Here is a 17,304-nt window from a genome sequence, read left to right as displayed (position 1 = left end):
TTGTCTTAGTGACCTTACATGACATAAGATAGAGAGCACTCGATATGTATGTTCCAAAAATCTTAGAAAGAAATCACATACATTTCATGTCCTAAAATGCTTTTCAAGCCCTTATATTTGTGGCATAACAATTAACAAGACTATTAGTTTCTCTTTTTTCTTTTCTTTACCACATTTCATCTATCTATGCAAAACTTCGGCATTCACTACTTGTCACAACGAAATTTTCATTCATAAATCCATACTTTACAACCTCAATTACAGTACTATTATTGTCACCAACAAATCTTAACCATGATCAAAAACTCATTTAAACTCTTTTGTCACCAAGTCAGTTACCAACATTCATTTCACAACCTAAATCCATAAAACTATAATACAATTATTAAATCATAATCAATAAATTTTCTAAATCATTGAGATACCTTAAAATATATTTTTATCGGTCGATACTCAAGAAAGTTGCTAATAATCCAAATGGGTAGATACTATATATACATCATCACCTATGTTTCATTTTTTTTTAAAAAAAAAAATATATATATATATATATATATATATATATATATATATATATATATATATATATATTGTTTGTTATGTCATCGCCATAACAAACAAAAAATATTAATCATTAGAAAAATACTCATGTATCATTTATTAGAGACCACAAAAATACCGACTCTACTTAGTTGGAATGTGACTTTCCAATACTCAATTTTTATTTTTTGTTAAAAGTCTACATAACTTTATAACCTTTGCTTTGATATAGAAGGGTAGCTTATATAGGGCCGGGGTTGCAGTGGAGTGCTACGGGTGCAAACAAATTGCATATTCCAGTTTGCTGTGCATTAGGAAACCAATAGGCATGATAATGGGTTAAGACATGTACGTAATCCAAATATTTATCTTAAAAAAATAATAATAATAAATAACAAATAGTAAATAGCACTACCCAAATTTAAGAAATTTTAAAACAAACCATTTTCATAAGAACAAAATTTAAATGTGTTGGACATTCTTCTGACAAAATTTTAGAATCTCATGTCGGCTACGCTACCATTTTATTTTTCATTTTGGCATTGACTTAGGCTCCGTTTACTTCGACGTAAAATGGTTTCCGTCGAAAAATATTTTCAGGGAAGTCATTTTCCCTAAAAATGTTTTTCACCGAAAACATTTTACGGTGTTTACCGCGCGCACGGAAAATCAAATTTTTTTTAAAAAAATATTTTCATTTAATTATATTAACCTATAAAATATAATTTTTATTCAAAATATAAAAATATTAATATAAAATAATTTATGTTTGATTGTTAAAATTTGACAAAAACAATCAACCTATTTGAGAATATTTTTGGATTTTCTATTTTTTTAGAAAAAAAAAATAGTGAAAGTATTGTATCTAAAAATGTCCATACATCAATATTATGAATATTCCACATCTAGGAAGATTGATACATATGAAAGGGCAAGTAAGTTACTTTCATCTTGCTTGAAAAAAAAAATTACCATGAATTCTAAAATTCAACCACAAATATTATAATATTTTGGCCAAAGAACTACCATCCAAGTTAATTAGTATCTTACTACATATCAATGATACGCAAATTCTAATTTCCATGATTTTTGAAGATGTTGTCCAACCAAAACTTTCTAAGCTTAGCATTCTTTACCAAAAATCCTCTTGCTACCTTCTCATCTCCATTCAAATGGTCGAATCTATCTACAAACAACATAAAAATGGAACCAGTTCAGCAACCAAGTGCTTCAAGGATGGACTTAAGGCCATCCCTTTCTAAGCAATGGGCCAGTTCAGCCTTAAAAAAAACAAAAATAAAAAGCATGTCACAACATTAGACAGAAAATAAAGTATTGAAAAAAGAAAAAGGAGAAGAAAATAGAAGAAACAAGAAAAGAAAATAAAGCTATCCCTTTCAGCACATAACTCAAGCAATTTTTAGAATAGAAATACATGCATACAAATTATTTAACTTTATTCAAAGGAAGGCAGGAACTAAAAATCTGATACTGAAGTGTATTAAACATCAAAACATATCACTCATTGCATCACTTCAGCAACGATAGAATAAAAAGCTAGCCATCCAGCACACATGAACAGGAATAAGAACTAATTACAAGATAAAAGGCATAAACCGAGATATCAAACAATTAAGAAATGAAAATATATGCTTATAATAAAAATAAGATAATTGGAGTGAATTACAACACTCAAACATAGAAAAAAACAAATGCATAAAACAAACCATTCTTCATTGCATCGCTGCTGCGCGCACTTGGCCAACGACAGCTGCTGTTGCTGCTTGTCACTTCGGTCCATGGAGAGCAAGAAAATCCAGAGAGAAAAATGGTAAAAGAGAGAAAAAAGAGGACAGAGGTGGTGGTGGTGAGGTTGAGGGAGTGAACTGGGAGAGAGAGAAAGAGAGAGACAAAGACAGAGACCCAGTTGGTGATGTTGCTGTTGGTGAACTTCTTTGGCCATTTTCGTCAAACAGTTGGTGTTCAAAGCCATGGATTGCAATTGTCCAAAGTAACTGGGCCTCTCTTGTGGGTCATACTCCCCTCTTTTTATGGCTTTTGATATCACAATTAAAATGTTCATAATCTTCCATGGCAATGAAGATTTGCTGTAGACAATAATGATGGGTGTGTGCAACATACATTGACGTTCTGAAAAAGGTTTCAAGTAAACCACTTTTGCACGACTACAATTCTTTTTGGCTCCCTTTTTACATAAGAGGCAGAGGGGGCATGATGAATTTTACTACAAACACGAACCAAAGTGGGCAAAACCACGAGAAATTCAAAACAATCATAGCCAAATTCAACCATAAACAGAGCTACGGCATTTATTCTCTACTCTCTTCCCATAATCGCATCCCATATTCTCTTCGCAGCCAGTCAGAGCAATTAAAGGCAAAAAGCAAGAAAAACAACAGCTACCAATCAAAAACCCCAAAACAACTCTAGAAGTTCTCATTTTCCAAAATCCACACCATAGACCCAAAACCCAATCCATCCCAACTGATCGATACGAGAGTAAAACACAATCGATGATCTGAAATTTTCTTTCTCTAGATCGAAAAGCTTCAGACAAACAGAGAAAAAATCTTCAGAAAAAATTTTATCTTGAAAAGCTTTAGAAAAAAATCGCAGATCTGACACATTAATAGGGAAAGAAACCAAAATCAAAATGCTCCATGAATTCCAGTTGTCCAACAGAGAAAGAAACCAAAATCAAAATGCTCCATGAATCGCTCAATACATACAATTCAACAAAGAAAGAGAGAGATGAGAGTACTTGCTTCGGGTTTGAAGAGCGAAGCTCGGCCGAGAGAGAGATGAGTTGTGCAGCCTGTGTGTGTTGAGCGTGAAGGTGAAGGAGAAGCTGCAGCTGTGCGTGAAGGTGAAGAGAAATCGTCGGGTTTTTTTTTTTGTTTTTTTTGTTTTTTTCTAATCAGAATAGCTTCGAGCCGAGGAGGGAAAATGGTTTACGAAATTAAAAATTGTAAACCATTTTCCTGAAAATGTAAAGGTTTTTTGGTCAAACCGAAATCATTTTCGGTTTGACCACTATTTTACGTCGCAGTAAACACCGTAAAATACGGAAATTATTTTCTAGAAATTATTTTACGTCGAAGTAAACGGAGCCTTAATATCAGTTTAAAAATAATCTCTTTTACAGTGAGTATTAGGTGAAGACCTCGTGTTGGTAGACAATTAATTTAATATTAGATGGGAGAAGATAGATTAGATAGGTTTTTTTAAATATATTAAATTGGAGTTAATATCAGTTTAAAAATAATCTCTTCCATAGCGAGTTTTTTTTTTTTTTTTTTTGACATAACCGCACAAGAGAGGGGATGGGATTCGAACTAGTGCCCTCTATTTTATTAGGCGTAGTCCTAGCCGATTGAACTACCTCTTGAAGACTTCCACGGTAAGTATTAGGTGAAGACCTTGTGTTGGTAGACAATAAATTTAATATTAGATGGGAGTAGATAGGTTAGATAGGTTTTTTTAAAAATATATTAAGGGTTAAGTAGTGGTTTGCACCAAAACCAAATAGTCACTTGAATTTTTAAAAATATCGCAAATGGTACCTGTGGTAAGCTAATAAATCCACTTGGTACCTCTATTAAGATTTCGTTAAGTTTTTTTAACGGAACGCCATGTCATCCTTACACGTGGGCACCATGTGGTGTGGTACCTAGATTTTTGGGTGCCAAGTCATTTTTTTTAATTAAAAAAAAAAATTTAAAAAAAAAAAAAAAAAACGAAAATTAAAAATACCTGCGTACTGCCTAAAGGAAAAAAAAACAAAAGAAAAACCAGTGTTCTCTCCATTCTCCTCTCCCCCAACACCCTAGGTTTTTGCAGGACCCAAATACCATCTTCGTCATCCCTCCCTCAATGCCGTTGCCCTTGCCGTCGCTGTCCCTCTCAACGCCATCGCCGTCCCTCAAAGACGTTGGTCTTCCTTAGCAGCCGGTCTTCCTCAGAGAAAAGATTTTCCCCCTGAATTTACGAAGGGATAATATAAGCCACTGCTGTTACATTCATTTGATGGTATACCTAGAACGGTAGGAACAAAAAGAAAGACAACATTCCTTCTCTGGCAACTTCAACAAAACGAATGGGCATCAAGTGATTTTCATATCACTGCAAATCATTAAGGATTTTGAGCTACATAATTTCATTTATCATCAATCCTTAGCCTATGTAGCGAATTAGACATCTCATTCCCATTCCCAAACTTGTGAAACTCGAATTCTAGAGTTTTTAGCGATTTCCGTTCCTTCTGCAGCAAGCTCCGGCACATCCACATGACAAGAACCCTGTTTTATGGGTTCATCAAGTTCACGCATCAAGGCTTGCTGGGTAATGGGGGAAAATCTTTTCTCTGAGGAATACCGGCGGCTAAGAAAGACCAACGGCATTGAGAGGGACGCGACGGCGACGGCGTTGAGGGAGGAATGGCGAAGATGGTATTTGGGTCCTGCAAAAACCTAGGGGGTTGGGGGAGAGGAGAATGGAGAGAACACGAGTTTTTCTTTTGTTTTTTTTCTTTAGGCAGTAGGCAGTTTTTTTAATTTTGGTTTTTTTTTTGTTTTTGGTTTTTTTTTTCTTAAATTGGAGTTAATATAGTTTAAAAACAATCTCTTCCACAGTGAGTATTAGGTGAAGACCTTGGGTTGGTAAACAATTAATTTAATATTAGATGGGAGTAGATAAATTAGATAGGTTTTTTAAATATATTAAATTGGAGTTAATATCAGTTTAAAAATAATCTCTCTCATGCTGCATTTAGCTCTTCCTAATGCTAACTTCGAATAAATATTGCTGATAAGCGGTGATAGGATCTACCTCTCTGTGTAAAATATTCGTTTGATGATATTGAGGGATTTTAGGAGGTCGATGATGTACGATTGTGTGATTGTATGATTAGATTTTCATTTCTTCCTTCTTCGATATTCTTGTATGAATATATTAAAATGGAGTTAGATTCTGTGATGATGTAAAACTGAAATTGCAGAGTTGTAGGAAGAAGAAAAAGAAAGTCTTTCATAAAGCTTTAAAGAAAAACAAAATGAAGCAGTACTCGATGTTGAGAAAGTCTACATGCCTGGTGATTTACACTAACCAAGACACAAAGATTTCTACTGTGGATTCGAGCTCATGACCTAGTGTCTACCTAATCACTTTAGGAATTTTCTTGAACAATCAAACCATCACGAAGAAAAAAAAAATTTTCTATATGTTGTATTCCATACGTTTGAATTGTAACATGATGCCTATATATGAAACTACAACCTTCGACAGATTGATAAGAGCGAAAACATATTGACTCAAGAATTATATTCTCACACATTGCTATGTTTGCAATGGAATTATATGCAAGCCTCTACCCTATACTACCCACAAACCAAAACCAGATTATATACTGCAACATTCTTAGTAAGTTAGAAATAAATTTACAGATGGAGACTTTTATAGGCGCCTGCGATGCTAAATTTATCAACTCTTATGATCACTACTAGCTCCTTGGTACATCTTGGCAATTAAAGGGTGACAAATACCCTCCAGCTCCTTTGTCCTATTCTCAAACTCATGTGCCTCCACAAGCTGGTTCCTTTCAAGCCACTGGATAGTCTGCTCAATTGCATCTTCAGTCTTTGCCAAAGCATTCTTCACCTCCCTCATTTTGTACCTCATGTAATAAGCACAATTTTCCAATACTTTCTTTGCTTCAACCTTCTTCTCATGCTCCCTATCCTCGGGGATGGCCACGTACTGCTGATCAGCCGGTGCCTCCTCTGCCTGGTTCATAATGAACGGTTTGCAAATACTCTCCAGCTCGCTCATCTGGAATTCAAATTCGTCTGCCGAAGCAAGTTGGTTCAGTTCGAGCCAATTAATAGCCTGCTCAATTGCATCCTCAATCTTCTTCTTGATAGCAGATGGGACCTTGGCTGAAAACTTGTCATCTTTAATTGTTTTCCTCAAGCTGCAGGCATACTTCTCCAGCGCATTCTTTTTCTCCACCTTCATGTTATGCTCCTCGTCGTCAGCCTTGTACTTCTTAGCCTCCTGCACTAACTTGTCGATCTCTTCGTTGGAGAGCCTGCCCGTATTGGTGATTGTAATTTTGTTCTTATTTCCAGTGGTTTTATCCTCTGCAGAGACATCCAAAATACCACTGGAATCAATGCCAAAGCACACTTGGATTTGAGGAACTCCCCGAGGAGCAGGAGGAATGCCAGATAACTCGAACTTGCCCAGAAAGTTGTTGTCGTGGGCTCTGCTTCGTTCACCCTCATACACCTGAATCAGCACAACAGATTGGTTCTCGCGTTGGGTCGAGAACACCTGCTCCTTCTTAGTGGGAATGGCAGTGTTCCTTGGAATCAAAACAGTCATGACACCTCCAGCAGTCTCCAAACCAAGCGAAAGAGGAGTAACATCCAGCAACAACAAGCCCTGCACCTTCTCATTACCCTCACCGCTAAGAATTGCGGCCTGAACAGCAGCGCCATAGGCAACCGCCTCGTCAGGGTTAATCCTTTTGCAGAGCTCCTTCCCATTGAAGAAGTCCTGCAACAATTTTTGAACCTTGGGGATCCTGGTAGACTCTCCAACCAGAACCACATCATGGACACTGCTCTTGTCCATCTTAGCATCCGTCAAACACTTCTCAACAGGCTCTATACACTTCCGGAATAAATCCGAGTTAAGCTCCTCGAATCTTGCTCGAGTGATTTTTGAGTAGAAGTCAATACCCTCGTACAAAGAATCAATCTCAATCGTTGTCCGAGTATTAGATGACAAAATCCTCTTGGCCCTTTCACAAGCAGTCCACAATTTCCTAAGAGCCTTAACTCCAGTAATTGTCTTCATATGTTTTCTTTTGAACTCTTGAACAAAATGGTTCATCATTCTACGGTCAAAATCTTCACCTCCCAAGTGGGTATCACCAGCTACAGCTTTCACTTCAAAGACGCCCCCTTCAATGGTGAGAAGTGCGACATCCAACGTGCCACCACCAAGATCAAAGATGAGCACATTCATCAAACCAGTACCACACTCCTTGTCAAGCCCATATGCACAAGCAGCAGCACTTGGCTCATTGATAATACGCATCACATTTAGGCCAGCAATGATACCAGCATCCATTGTGGCTTGACGTTGCGAGTGATTGAAACAAGCAGGAACAGAGATAACAGCATTCTTGATCTTTGAACCACAATAAGCCTCTGCAATCTCTTTCATCTTTATGAGAATCATTGAAGAGATTTCTTCAGCCAGAAACTGTTTTTCCTCATACATGTAGTTAACAACAATAATGGGTCTCCCATTATCAGGGTCAGCAATCACCTTGAATGGCCAGAATTGCATGTCATGTTGCACTGAGGCATCATTGTATCGCCTTCCAATCAAACGTTTAGAGTCTTCATAGAGTCATACCACCGACATGTACATCGACATGTAAACAAGTCATTACATTAAACATGTACATCGACATGCAAACAAGTCATTACATTAAACATTCTTAGCTTCACAATAAGTACATTTTGTCACCTTAATTTGTTTTGAACTTGTTAGAAAGCCAAAAAAAGGCCAACTTTTGATGCTACTAAATTAGGGATTTGCCAAAGCAAAAGAAAGACCCCAATGTAATGAGTCTAAAGAACCAGGAAAAACGCTAATCATATTTGCGCTATCACCTCCAAAATAAGTTGTCAATTTAGAGCTTTTCTAAAATTATTTATGAAGCTCAGTTTTACTCACTAAGTAAGCAATTTATGTGGGATTTTGCACTCATTAGTGTCTTCACAAACAATCACCAATGGAACCAAGGTTGTTACATGCACCAACGGCTAGTAAGCTAGCATTTTCTTGGGTTGTCACACCAATGACTTAAACAATTTTCCTCTCCATTAACATGAAGGAAACCAAAAAAAAAGAAAAGAAAAAAAATCTATATTTTCTTTCCTTCTTCCACAATAATTAATGTCATAGACCAATATATATATATATATATATATATATATATAATAGCCGAATTTCCCTTAAAGGTAACCTAGAATTGCGACACGTGTACTTAATTCAAACTAAAATGAAGGTTCTTTTGATTGTAAAATTTTCTATGATTTATACATTCTGATTGTGTCACTATGTTCAGCAATGTAGTAGTGTATAATCTTTAGTATGTCTGTTCATTGAAATGGGCATGATTGATTTTTTTACACAACTTTTTTAACCGAGAAGAATCATGAACATAGCACAGATTATGGGCTATTATACATAAAACAAATAAGCAAGGTTTTGAATGTAAAACTCAAAAACGTAAACTGGTAGCGGTATCAGAGAAGCACGAACTCACCAAAAACAGTGTTGGTAGGATTCATGGCTACCTGGTCCATTGCCGCCTGACCGATCAAACGGTGAGTTTCATTGAAAGCAACAAAAGATGGTGTTTTCCGGTTCCCAAGATCATTGGGTATGATCTCCACCTGATTATGTTTCCACACTGCCACGCAGGAGTAGCATGTTCCCAAATCGATCCCAATCGCCGGACCCTGGTCTTTCCCAGCCATAGCTTACAAGAATTGACAAAAAGAAAAGATAATGAAGAACACCCAAGAAATCTCTTGGACGTTTGAAGAGAAAGATCACTGAGAAGTTGTGTTTGTAGTATATATGTTCCGATCGATTTTGGAGATGCTGACATGCTTTTCTACTTTTTCGGGCTTAGCTAGCAAGTCTTCAGGCTACGATTCCTTTTCTACTTTTTCGTATTATACTGGTCTGTTTTGAATTAAGATTTCAAAAAGTTCTATTAAAAATCTAATTTTTAAAAACGCAATTAAAGTATTTACCTTAATAGTTAAGGTTGTGTATTTTCCAAAAAAAAAAAACCCCTGATTATCTATGAAAACGTTAAAAAATCGCAATATTTTTAAAAAAATTCCAACCATCTGAGCAATGTGGGGAAGATGGGCTGCAATCTTGGCAACGAGAGAGCACATTTTTGCCAAAAATCCAGGCACATTTGGGGTTTTTGAAAAAATATCACAAAAACACCTCATACATCAGCTTTTTATTTCCCTATATGAAAGAATTTTCAAAATTCTTTTACTATTTGAATTTTCTATATTTTTATATTTTCCCTCGCACTCTCTCCCCCGTTCGCAAAGAAATAAAACAAGAAGTCACCTTCCCCTGTTTCCGTTAAAGCCCAAGAACCTTGCCCCCTCTTCCTTTTGTTTATCGAAACCAGACCCCTACCCCTTATTGGAGAGAGAAGCTCTCTGCATGTAGTTGCACGGTGAAGAAGAAAGGAGAAGGAAAAGGAGGAGGTTGTGGAACATGGAGGAATTTCGGCCAATTTAGAGGGAAGGTAATAAATTGGATTTCGAATTTTAAGTTATAATTAAATTGGGTGCTGCTTGGGTTGATGTTGATGGGTTTCGGTTGATTTAATTGGGTGTTGGGTTCTGCATGATCATCTTTGCGGTCAATTTTTATCCAAGAGCTCAAATCACGTCATATGTCTCACTCAAAAATAAATAATAAAATATTAATTAATTTTTTAAAAAGAATAAAAATAATAAAAAAATCAATTAATTTTTTAAAAAAATATGAGGTGGCCAGTCACTCCAACTGAGCCATTGGAGTGGCCGGCCATTTTGGCCCTTGGGGGTGGTCTGGGCCTTAGGGAGTGGCTGCATCGGCCACCCCCAACTGGCCCTTGGGGGTGGCTCCATCGCTTAGTTGGGATGGCTGGTCACCCTATATTTTTTTTAAAAAAATTATTTAATTTTAATCTTTTTTTTAAGTTAATTAATATTTTATTATTTATTTTTTAGTGAGACTCGTGATATGGTGTGGGCTGTTGAATGAAAATGAACAGTCAAAATTATCAATTGAAAAATCTCTAATTTCTCCTCAAATGTGAGGAGATCCGGATCCCGTTAAATTATGTATACTTTGGGTGTTGGCCGAAATTGAAATGATTTTGTCGTTTTGGTTTGAAATCTTGTGGGCATTTTCTGGTTTTTTTTGTGAGTTGGGCATTTTTTGGTTTAATTTGGGCATCATGAGTTTTAGAAGAAAATGAGAGTAATTCTTGAAGTTGGTGGGGGCATTCAATGAATTTAAAATATATATATAGAGAGAGAGAGAGAGAGAGTTCAGTGTTGAGTGATTTTAAAAAGTGACCGCTTAATATGGAGAAAGTGCATTTTTCTCCTCAAATTTGGAGAAACTTTGAAGAGCTCGTTGATGATTCTTGAATGAGAGGAGAGATAGAAAGAAAGAAAGAAAGAAAGAAAGATAGATAGATAAGGGGATGAGCGTGTTTCAAAAGGGAAAGAGGGATGCAATGTTTAAGGTGGATGAGCTACCCCAAGCCATAGTGGTGGCTCTAGTCACCCAAATCTTTTTTTCTTTTTTTTTTCTTTTTTAATGTTTTGATAAATTATAAGTTTTATTTTTTTTTAAAAAAAAAATTGTTTTATTTTTAACAAGGCATATGACCACATAGTAGTTTCTGATTGGTTTAACGCGTACTTCCATTAAATTTATGTACGTATAAAGATCATCATTGTTTTTAGCCTTAAGTGAGGTATTATCTATTATATGAATTGAACTCGAGGCGAGCTTTAGTAAAGTCCTAAAACTATAGGTTCTAAAAAAGTATTTAACTCAAACATTGTAAGAGCAATCACACTGAAATCTTTTCTATAACCATTTTAAAAAATTGGATAACTTCACTTTAAATCTCTAAATTACTACGAGATTTGACAAATTTTTAAACTTAAAAACCTCTCAATTTAGACTCTTCAATTGCAATCAATTTGAATATCTTCGTCAGATTTTAATAGTTAAAAAGTAAAATAATGACGTTTATGCCCTCTGAATTTTTTTAAAGTTCTAAATTAACCCTTAATTTCAAATTTTTTTTTAAAAAAAAAAAAATTAAAAAAATAGTATATAGTAATGGAGGAGCAAGTAGCCTACTAGACTTAACTCGCAAGTTTTCGATACATGAGAGTTGCAATTATTGTTTGTGGAAAGCCAACGCTTTATTCGATGCCTTTTCCACTTTTTCGTACGATTGTCAATCGATGTGTTTCATTCTTTTCCTAATCTATTGTCAATCTACGTCACAAAGCTCAGCATTTCCTAGTACCCTAAATCTAAAAGCATCCATTAATATTCACTTTAAATTATAGTTATTATATATATAATTCTATATCATTCTGATTGAAATGGTTGAAATATATTTTATTGCATGTAAATTTGTGTTTCGGTTGATACATTACTTGTTAAATTATTTATAATTTAATATTGTTAAATTGTAAGAGACTGGATGACTCTTTTGACTAGGAATCTTTTTTAAAAAAAGTTCTTTTTTGGCTGATAATATTCGTGTGTTCTAATCATTTGACTAGTAGAACCCAGCTCAACCATTTTTTTTTCTTGAATTTTTTAAACTGAATGACATAATTGTACTTTTATGTTGTTTTTGTTATTTATTTGATGGAAATTAGTAACAAAAGTTTGAATTTATAGAATTAATTTTATCAAATTGAAAATTGGAATTGTTATACATAAATCCTGCACTCAGGCCCATGGACCCGGGGCCCAATAACCCGAGAAACTGCCCAACAGATTCATATGGGCTTGCTAGGAAACGACCCGATTTTGGAGGTATGGATGCGACGTCGTTTCACCCAGACTGTACTCCCGAGAAACTATGAACACCCCATCTGCATCATTCACTAAACCGAGTATATTAGAGACAGTTTTACTTAGTACATGGATACTACGGTTATGAACAAGATATGCACCAATTATGCTAACATCTTAAATACGTCTTGATTATTATATCGGTTATGATTAGCACTTGAATACCTCCGACGGTTATACGCTATTCTCAGAATCACGCTGGTCATGATAACTGTTACGCACTATCCCTGATATTAAGTCAACGACAAGAACGGTTCCTCACCAATCATAATGGTCAGGGGACAAGAATATTGATTTCTCCGTCCGTTACGCCCGGATCCCAGATCCTCCGCCCAGTCATCATCGCCGTCCATGTGAAATCTACCTATAAAAGGCTCATGGACAACAGAAACAGGTACATGATTCTTGCATATACGAAACACTAGATAAAGCTCAGAAAAAGACTAACTTAACCATCGAAAGAGGATCACCAGCCACCACCCGGTACGTCCTCTTAACATGCGCTTTTGTTTTACAGGATCTAACAAAAGAGGCATAGCCGAAATTACCAGGCTACCCTTGGGTCCACCATACCGAAAATTGTACCAACAAGAATATCATTTTTTTTCAAAAAAAAAAAAAGGCAAAAAGAATTGACATAAATCCACTTGGTCATGTTCAAGTTGCATTCTCGATCCGATTCTTAGAGTAATGTTATAAGGACTAAAGTTTTTTTTTTTAGTCCTCCAAAATGTGATGCGATTTTTAAAATTATTATTGAAGTTGAGATCATCATTATTAAATTTTAATCTATTAATAATTTTAAAAATCACATTACATTTAAGGAAGACTATAAAAATTATATTCCTCAATCCTAACTTAATATTCATGTTGTTTAGTAATGTAGATTTAAATTTCGTACAATCAGATTATCTTGTCACAATCCACTGTAATAAAATAACATCATGTAAAGTAGTGACGGTGCCATATGAGGACCCGTGGGGGCCATGGCCACTACTGAAGCTTGAAAAAAGTAGGGGTGAAATTTAAAACCGCCTAACTGCAACCGCTAACCGCTAACCACTATAACCGTTAACCACTAACCGCCTAACCGCTTTGAAAGCGGTTAGTAAAAACCACTAACCGCTACCCGCTAACCGCTTTTTCTTAAATAATATATATATATATATATATATATATATATATATATATATAATAACAATAAGTCATGAGTTTATGAACTTTTTTTGGTTGATTGAAATGGGCCTCTAGCTTCAAGTTTAACTATGTTGGTTTTTTTTTTGTTGCTTGTGAGTTTATGAACTTGTTTGTGAGTTTATGAACTTGTTTGAGTTTATGTATAAGACTACAAGTGAAGTGATGATTTTGGTGTAATTTTATTTGTATATTATATGATGTGTAGATTTGTAGAAGGTGGCCAACAAGATTTTGGTATATAGCAATTTTTAATGCTAAAATGGCCATGAAAAGGAAAAAAAAAAGTTTAAAATGAGCAAAAAAAAAGTTTAAAGTGAGCCCAAAACCAGCCCAAACCCGGTCCAAAACTGGCCCAAAATCGGTCCAAAGAAAAAAGCCCAAAAAAGGCCAAAAAAAAAGCGGTTAGAAAAAAGCGATTATCCCAAAGTAGTTAACTGCTAACCGGGCGGTTAACCGCTACCCGGTTAGCGGAGGCGGTTAGTAAAAATTACTAACCGCCTAGGCGGTTGCGGTTAGCGGTTTTAGCCACTAACCACTAACCACAACCGCTATTTCACCCCTAGAAAAAAGGGAGCCCCTAGGCCCTAGCTACTGAAGATTAGGAAAAAAAAAAAAAAAGTCTTATATGTTTGCATGTGAGAGAGTTTGACATGATTGACTAATGGCCACTCCAAAAATATTCAATAGCCTCAACAATCAGCCTTTGATTGTGCACAAGTTGTTTCTCTTTAACTATGGATATTCGATGCAGTGTAATGCATGTAGTTGAAGATTGGATAACTTTTAATGTTGGTGAGAAAGGAAGTAGCATACCATGGTAAATGGGTAAAAGAGAATTTAACGAGGGATAAGTATAATCTTATCGGTTTTTACTTTTTAATCAGATTCGACACTTAGTCATTTTAGTTCTCTAAAATAGTGTAAGCTCCAATTTTAAACATTTTGTTTCTTTTTTTACTAGTGGTTGCCTACATGTTATTGTTAGGGATGGACACACCCTTGACTCAATGGTTGTGCAAACTTCACAGAATAATAATGGAATAATAAATGCAAGAGATCAACACAGAGTATTTACGTGGTTCGGCAGTGGGCCTACATCCACGGAAGTAACTCCAATCAATCCACTATAAACAACTTGTTACAGTGGTGTTTACTCAAGTTATGCAAAACTTGAGTTAATACAGGAGTAAAACAATACAGAGAGAAATAACCTCTGTTGAAACTAATATACACTCTCAGTGGTGTATTAAAACACTCTTTTCTTAACTCTCTCTCTAGAGTATAACTGAAGCTCTCTTGACTTCTCTTCTTGTGTGTGTTGTTCTTGATCTTCCTCAAGCATGTTTGAGGCATAAGACCCCTTGGCTATTTATAGCCTAAGTTAGAAGCATCTAGATGATGATCTTAGCCCCCAAGTTAGAATCTTCTAGATGAATAAACTTAGCCTCCAAGGTAGAACCATCTAGATGATGAAGACAAATTGAGAACCTTCTAGATGAATAGAGAATCATCTAGATACATCTTGAAGAGAACCTTCTAGATGGATGGAGAACCATCTAGATAAATCTTTTGTATGACTTGCTCCATTTTGTTTAATCAAAATCTTATCTTATATAAGTAGGGAAAAACCTTGTCGGCAACCAACAGTTATCTTATTAATATATCAATTCTTAGTATATATTTATTAATTTTGACAAATATACTTTTTGTTATACGCATATTTAGATTTTAGTTATAAAATAATTCTTTTTTTATTTCGATTTTATCATATTAAAAAAAGATATATGGACCCCTCCAAAAATCATTTCTTGACTCCTGATCTAAGAGTAATAAGGCAATAGGACCGCCGCATTAGATGTGATCCCCACCAAATTATAGCTACTTGTCCAAGAAGTTATCCCTTTATAGAGAAAAGAAGAAAAAAATTCAACTTTATCGATGGCCCAAGCAGCTCACAAGGAAGGTGACGTAGGTTAGTGACGTTCCTACAGAGGGAGGAAGAAGGCAACAAAGACGACCAAGACTTGCCTTCAACCAACAAAAAAAAAAAAAAAAAAAAAAAACCACGATAGATCTTTCCATAGTCTTCCTCCAACGGCTGCCATGAGAGGAGGGAGCCTTGGCTACTTCCTCCTTCTCCTCCCCCTCCCGCCCTCTCCCTCTTCCTCTCCCTATCCTTCTCGCCTCTTTTGAGGCTAAATTTGTCTCTTTTAAGGCTATATTTGTCTCTTCTTAGGCCGTATTTTATGTCTTTGTCATATTTCTTTTTTTCAATAACTGCATGTCCAATTCTCCACTGTATATCCACCGTTCACCGGCGTCACCGACAGCTCCCAGCTTCAAATCGGCTCCCTTCTTGAAATTTTTGGGTTTAATTTGTTTAAAATCATATTTATACATTTCAGGAAGCCACCGCCATACACGCGCCTCTCCACCTTGTTCCTAGGTATAGCCGCTTCCGTCTGCCGCCAGAACCACCCCATACGATGTCCACGAGCCGGAGCATGATAAACATTGCGAGTAGATCTCACTCGCAGGCGCGTGCATCCCATGCGCCGTTCTCTTCAGTGTTGCACCTCTAGTGCTCTGCCTCATCCATCTCCGCCTCCGCCTTCGGCGCACCTCCATCGTTCGATGCAATTTGTGTCTAATTTGTTCTGGGTTTTGCATTTTGTTGTTTTTTCTTGTGTTTCTGTGCTAGAATTTCTTTTCGTAGGCTTTGAATCGTTCCTCATCAGTGTTTTCTTTCTTGTTGTTTTGTGGCTATCCTTCGAGTGTGTTACAACGGTTCTCTTAATACCAAGAAAGCATTGAATTGATGGGGTCTTCGTACCAAGAAAGCATAGGCCTGCGTCATTCATTTGATACATTGCTTTTTTTTTTTTTTTTTAAACTCATACTGATGGGGTCGCTTTGGGGCTTATTGTTGAGTTGCCCAGCCCTTTGTTGTTTGTTGTAATCTCTTTTTTTATCTTTAAAAAAAAAAAAAAAAAAAAAAACTTCAGAGTACTTTAATTTTTTTTTTTTTATTTTTTGGAGAGACTTTTACAATTTTTTATTTTTTATTTTTTTTTTTTATTTTTTTGAGTTGAATGAAGATTGTTGCACTCCACTAGACTAAAAGCTGACATATAAGTAAATCATTTACCTGTAATTCAAAAAAAAAAAAAATCATTGAATTGGACTCCTAAGTTAGGAATTCCGATTCACACAATTTGTACTTTTGCCCATGTTTCTTCCAATTTAACGGCTCGTCACATAAAGTTCAATCACAATATGACAATTATCTCATACGCTTCAACAACATTACTTACAATTATAAAAAAATAATAATAATAATAATAATAAATAATAAATAATAATTAAAAAAAATTAAGGTGGCTCGAGTCACTCTTATGACTAGTCAGGGGTGACCAAACTACCCTATAGCTATTAATTTGAATAGTAATAAAAAAGTAATTAATGTGATATAAAAAGTAAGAATGTTAAGAAGTTAAAAAAATAAAAATAAAATAGTTTGGAAGGCCTTTGCCAAACAAGGCCAAATGTCAAATTTTTATTGGAGGCTGCAAATGGGAGTGTTTTGCACCACATTCGATGGAAGGTATTCTCTTAATTCTTTTTGAAAATTTCGATGAATTTCATAATTAGTTTTGTAAGAAGTACTAAAATTGCTGGAATTATAATTTATTGAGGAGATGACATAGATCGAATTTTAATATTATTTTTGGTAACCATATTTCTACATTATAATTTCTCTCCTCATGAATGTGATTACGTGAGAAAAAGAAAGGTGCAACATAAATCAATTACAATACGAAATTTTTGTTT

General features: G+C 35.4%; 1 protein-coding gene and 1 long non-coding RNA gene across 2 annotated transcripts; both read right to left on the bottom strand.

The window, feature by feature from the left end:
- Positions 1 to 1,466: 1,466 nt before the first annotated feature.
- Positions 1,467 to 3,458, bottom strand: LOC148584239 (uncharacterized). Its single transcript, XR_015913022.1, has 2 exons — positions 3,323 to 3,458; positions 1,467 to 1,726 (listed from the first exon to the last, which is right to left on the bottom strand). It is a non-coding gene; the product is annotated as an uncharacterized LOC148584239 (long non-coding RNA).
- A 2,344-nt stretch (positions 3,459 to 5,802) lies between these two features.
- Positions 5,803 to 9,294, bottom strand: LOC132163445 (heat shock cognate 70 kDa protein 2-like). Its single transcript, XM_059573741.2, has 2 exons — positions 8,906 to 9,294; positions 5,803 to 7,970 (listed from the first exon to the last, which is right to left on the bottom strand). The coding sequence occupies exons 1-2, from the start codon at positions 9,117 to 9,119 to the stop codon at positions 6,040 to 6,042; spliced, it is 2,145 nt and encodes a 714-aa protein (XP_059429724.1). The 5' UTR covers positions 9,120 to 9,294; the 3' UTR covers positions 5,803 to 6,039.
- Positions 9,295 to 17,304: the final 8,010 nt, after the last annotated feature.

The sequence above is a fragment of the Corylus avellana genome, chromosome 8 (genome assembly GCF_965113065.1).
Source record: "Corylus avellana chromosome 8, dhCorAvel1.hap1.2, whole genome shotgun sequence".
Lineage (NCBI taxonomy): Eukaryota > Viridiplantae > Streptophyta > Magnoliopsida > Fagales > Betulaceae > Corylus > Corylus avellana.
The sequence above is the reverse complement of the archived record's forward strand: the minus strand, read 5'-3'. Positions and strand labels throughout refer to the sequence as shown.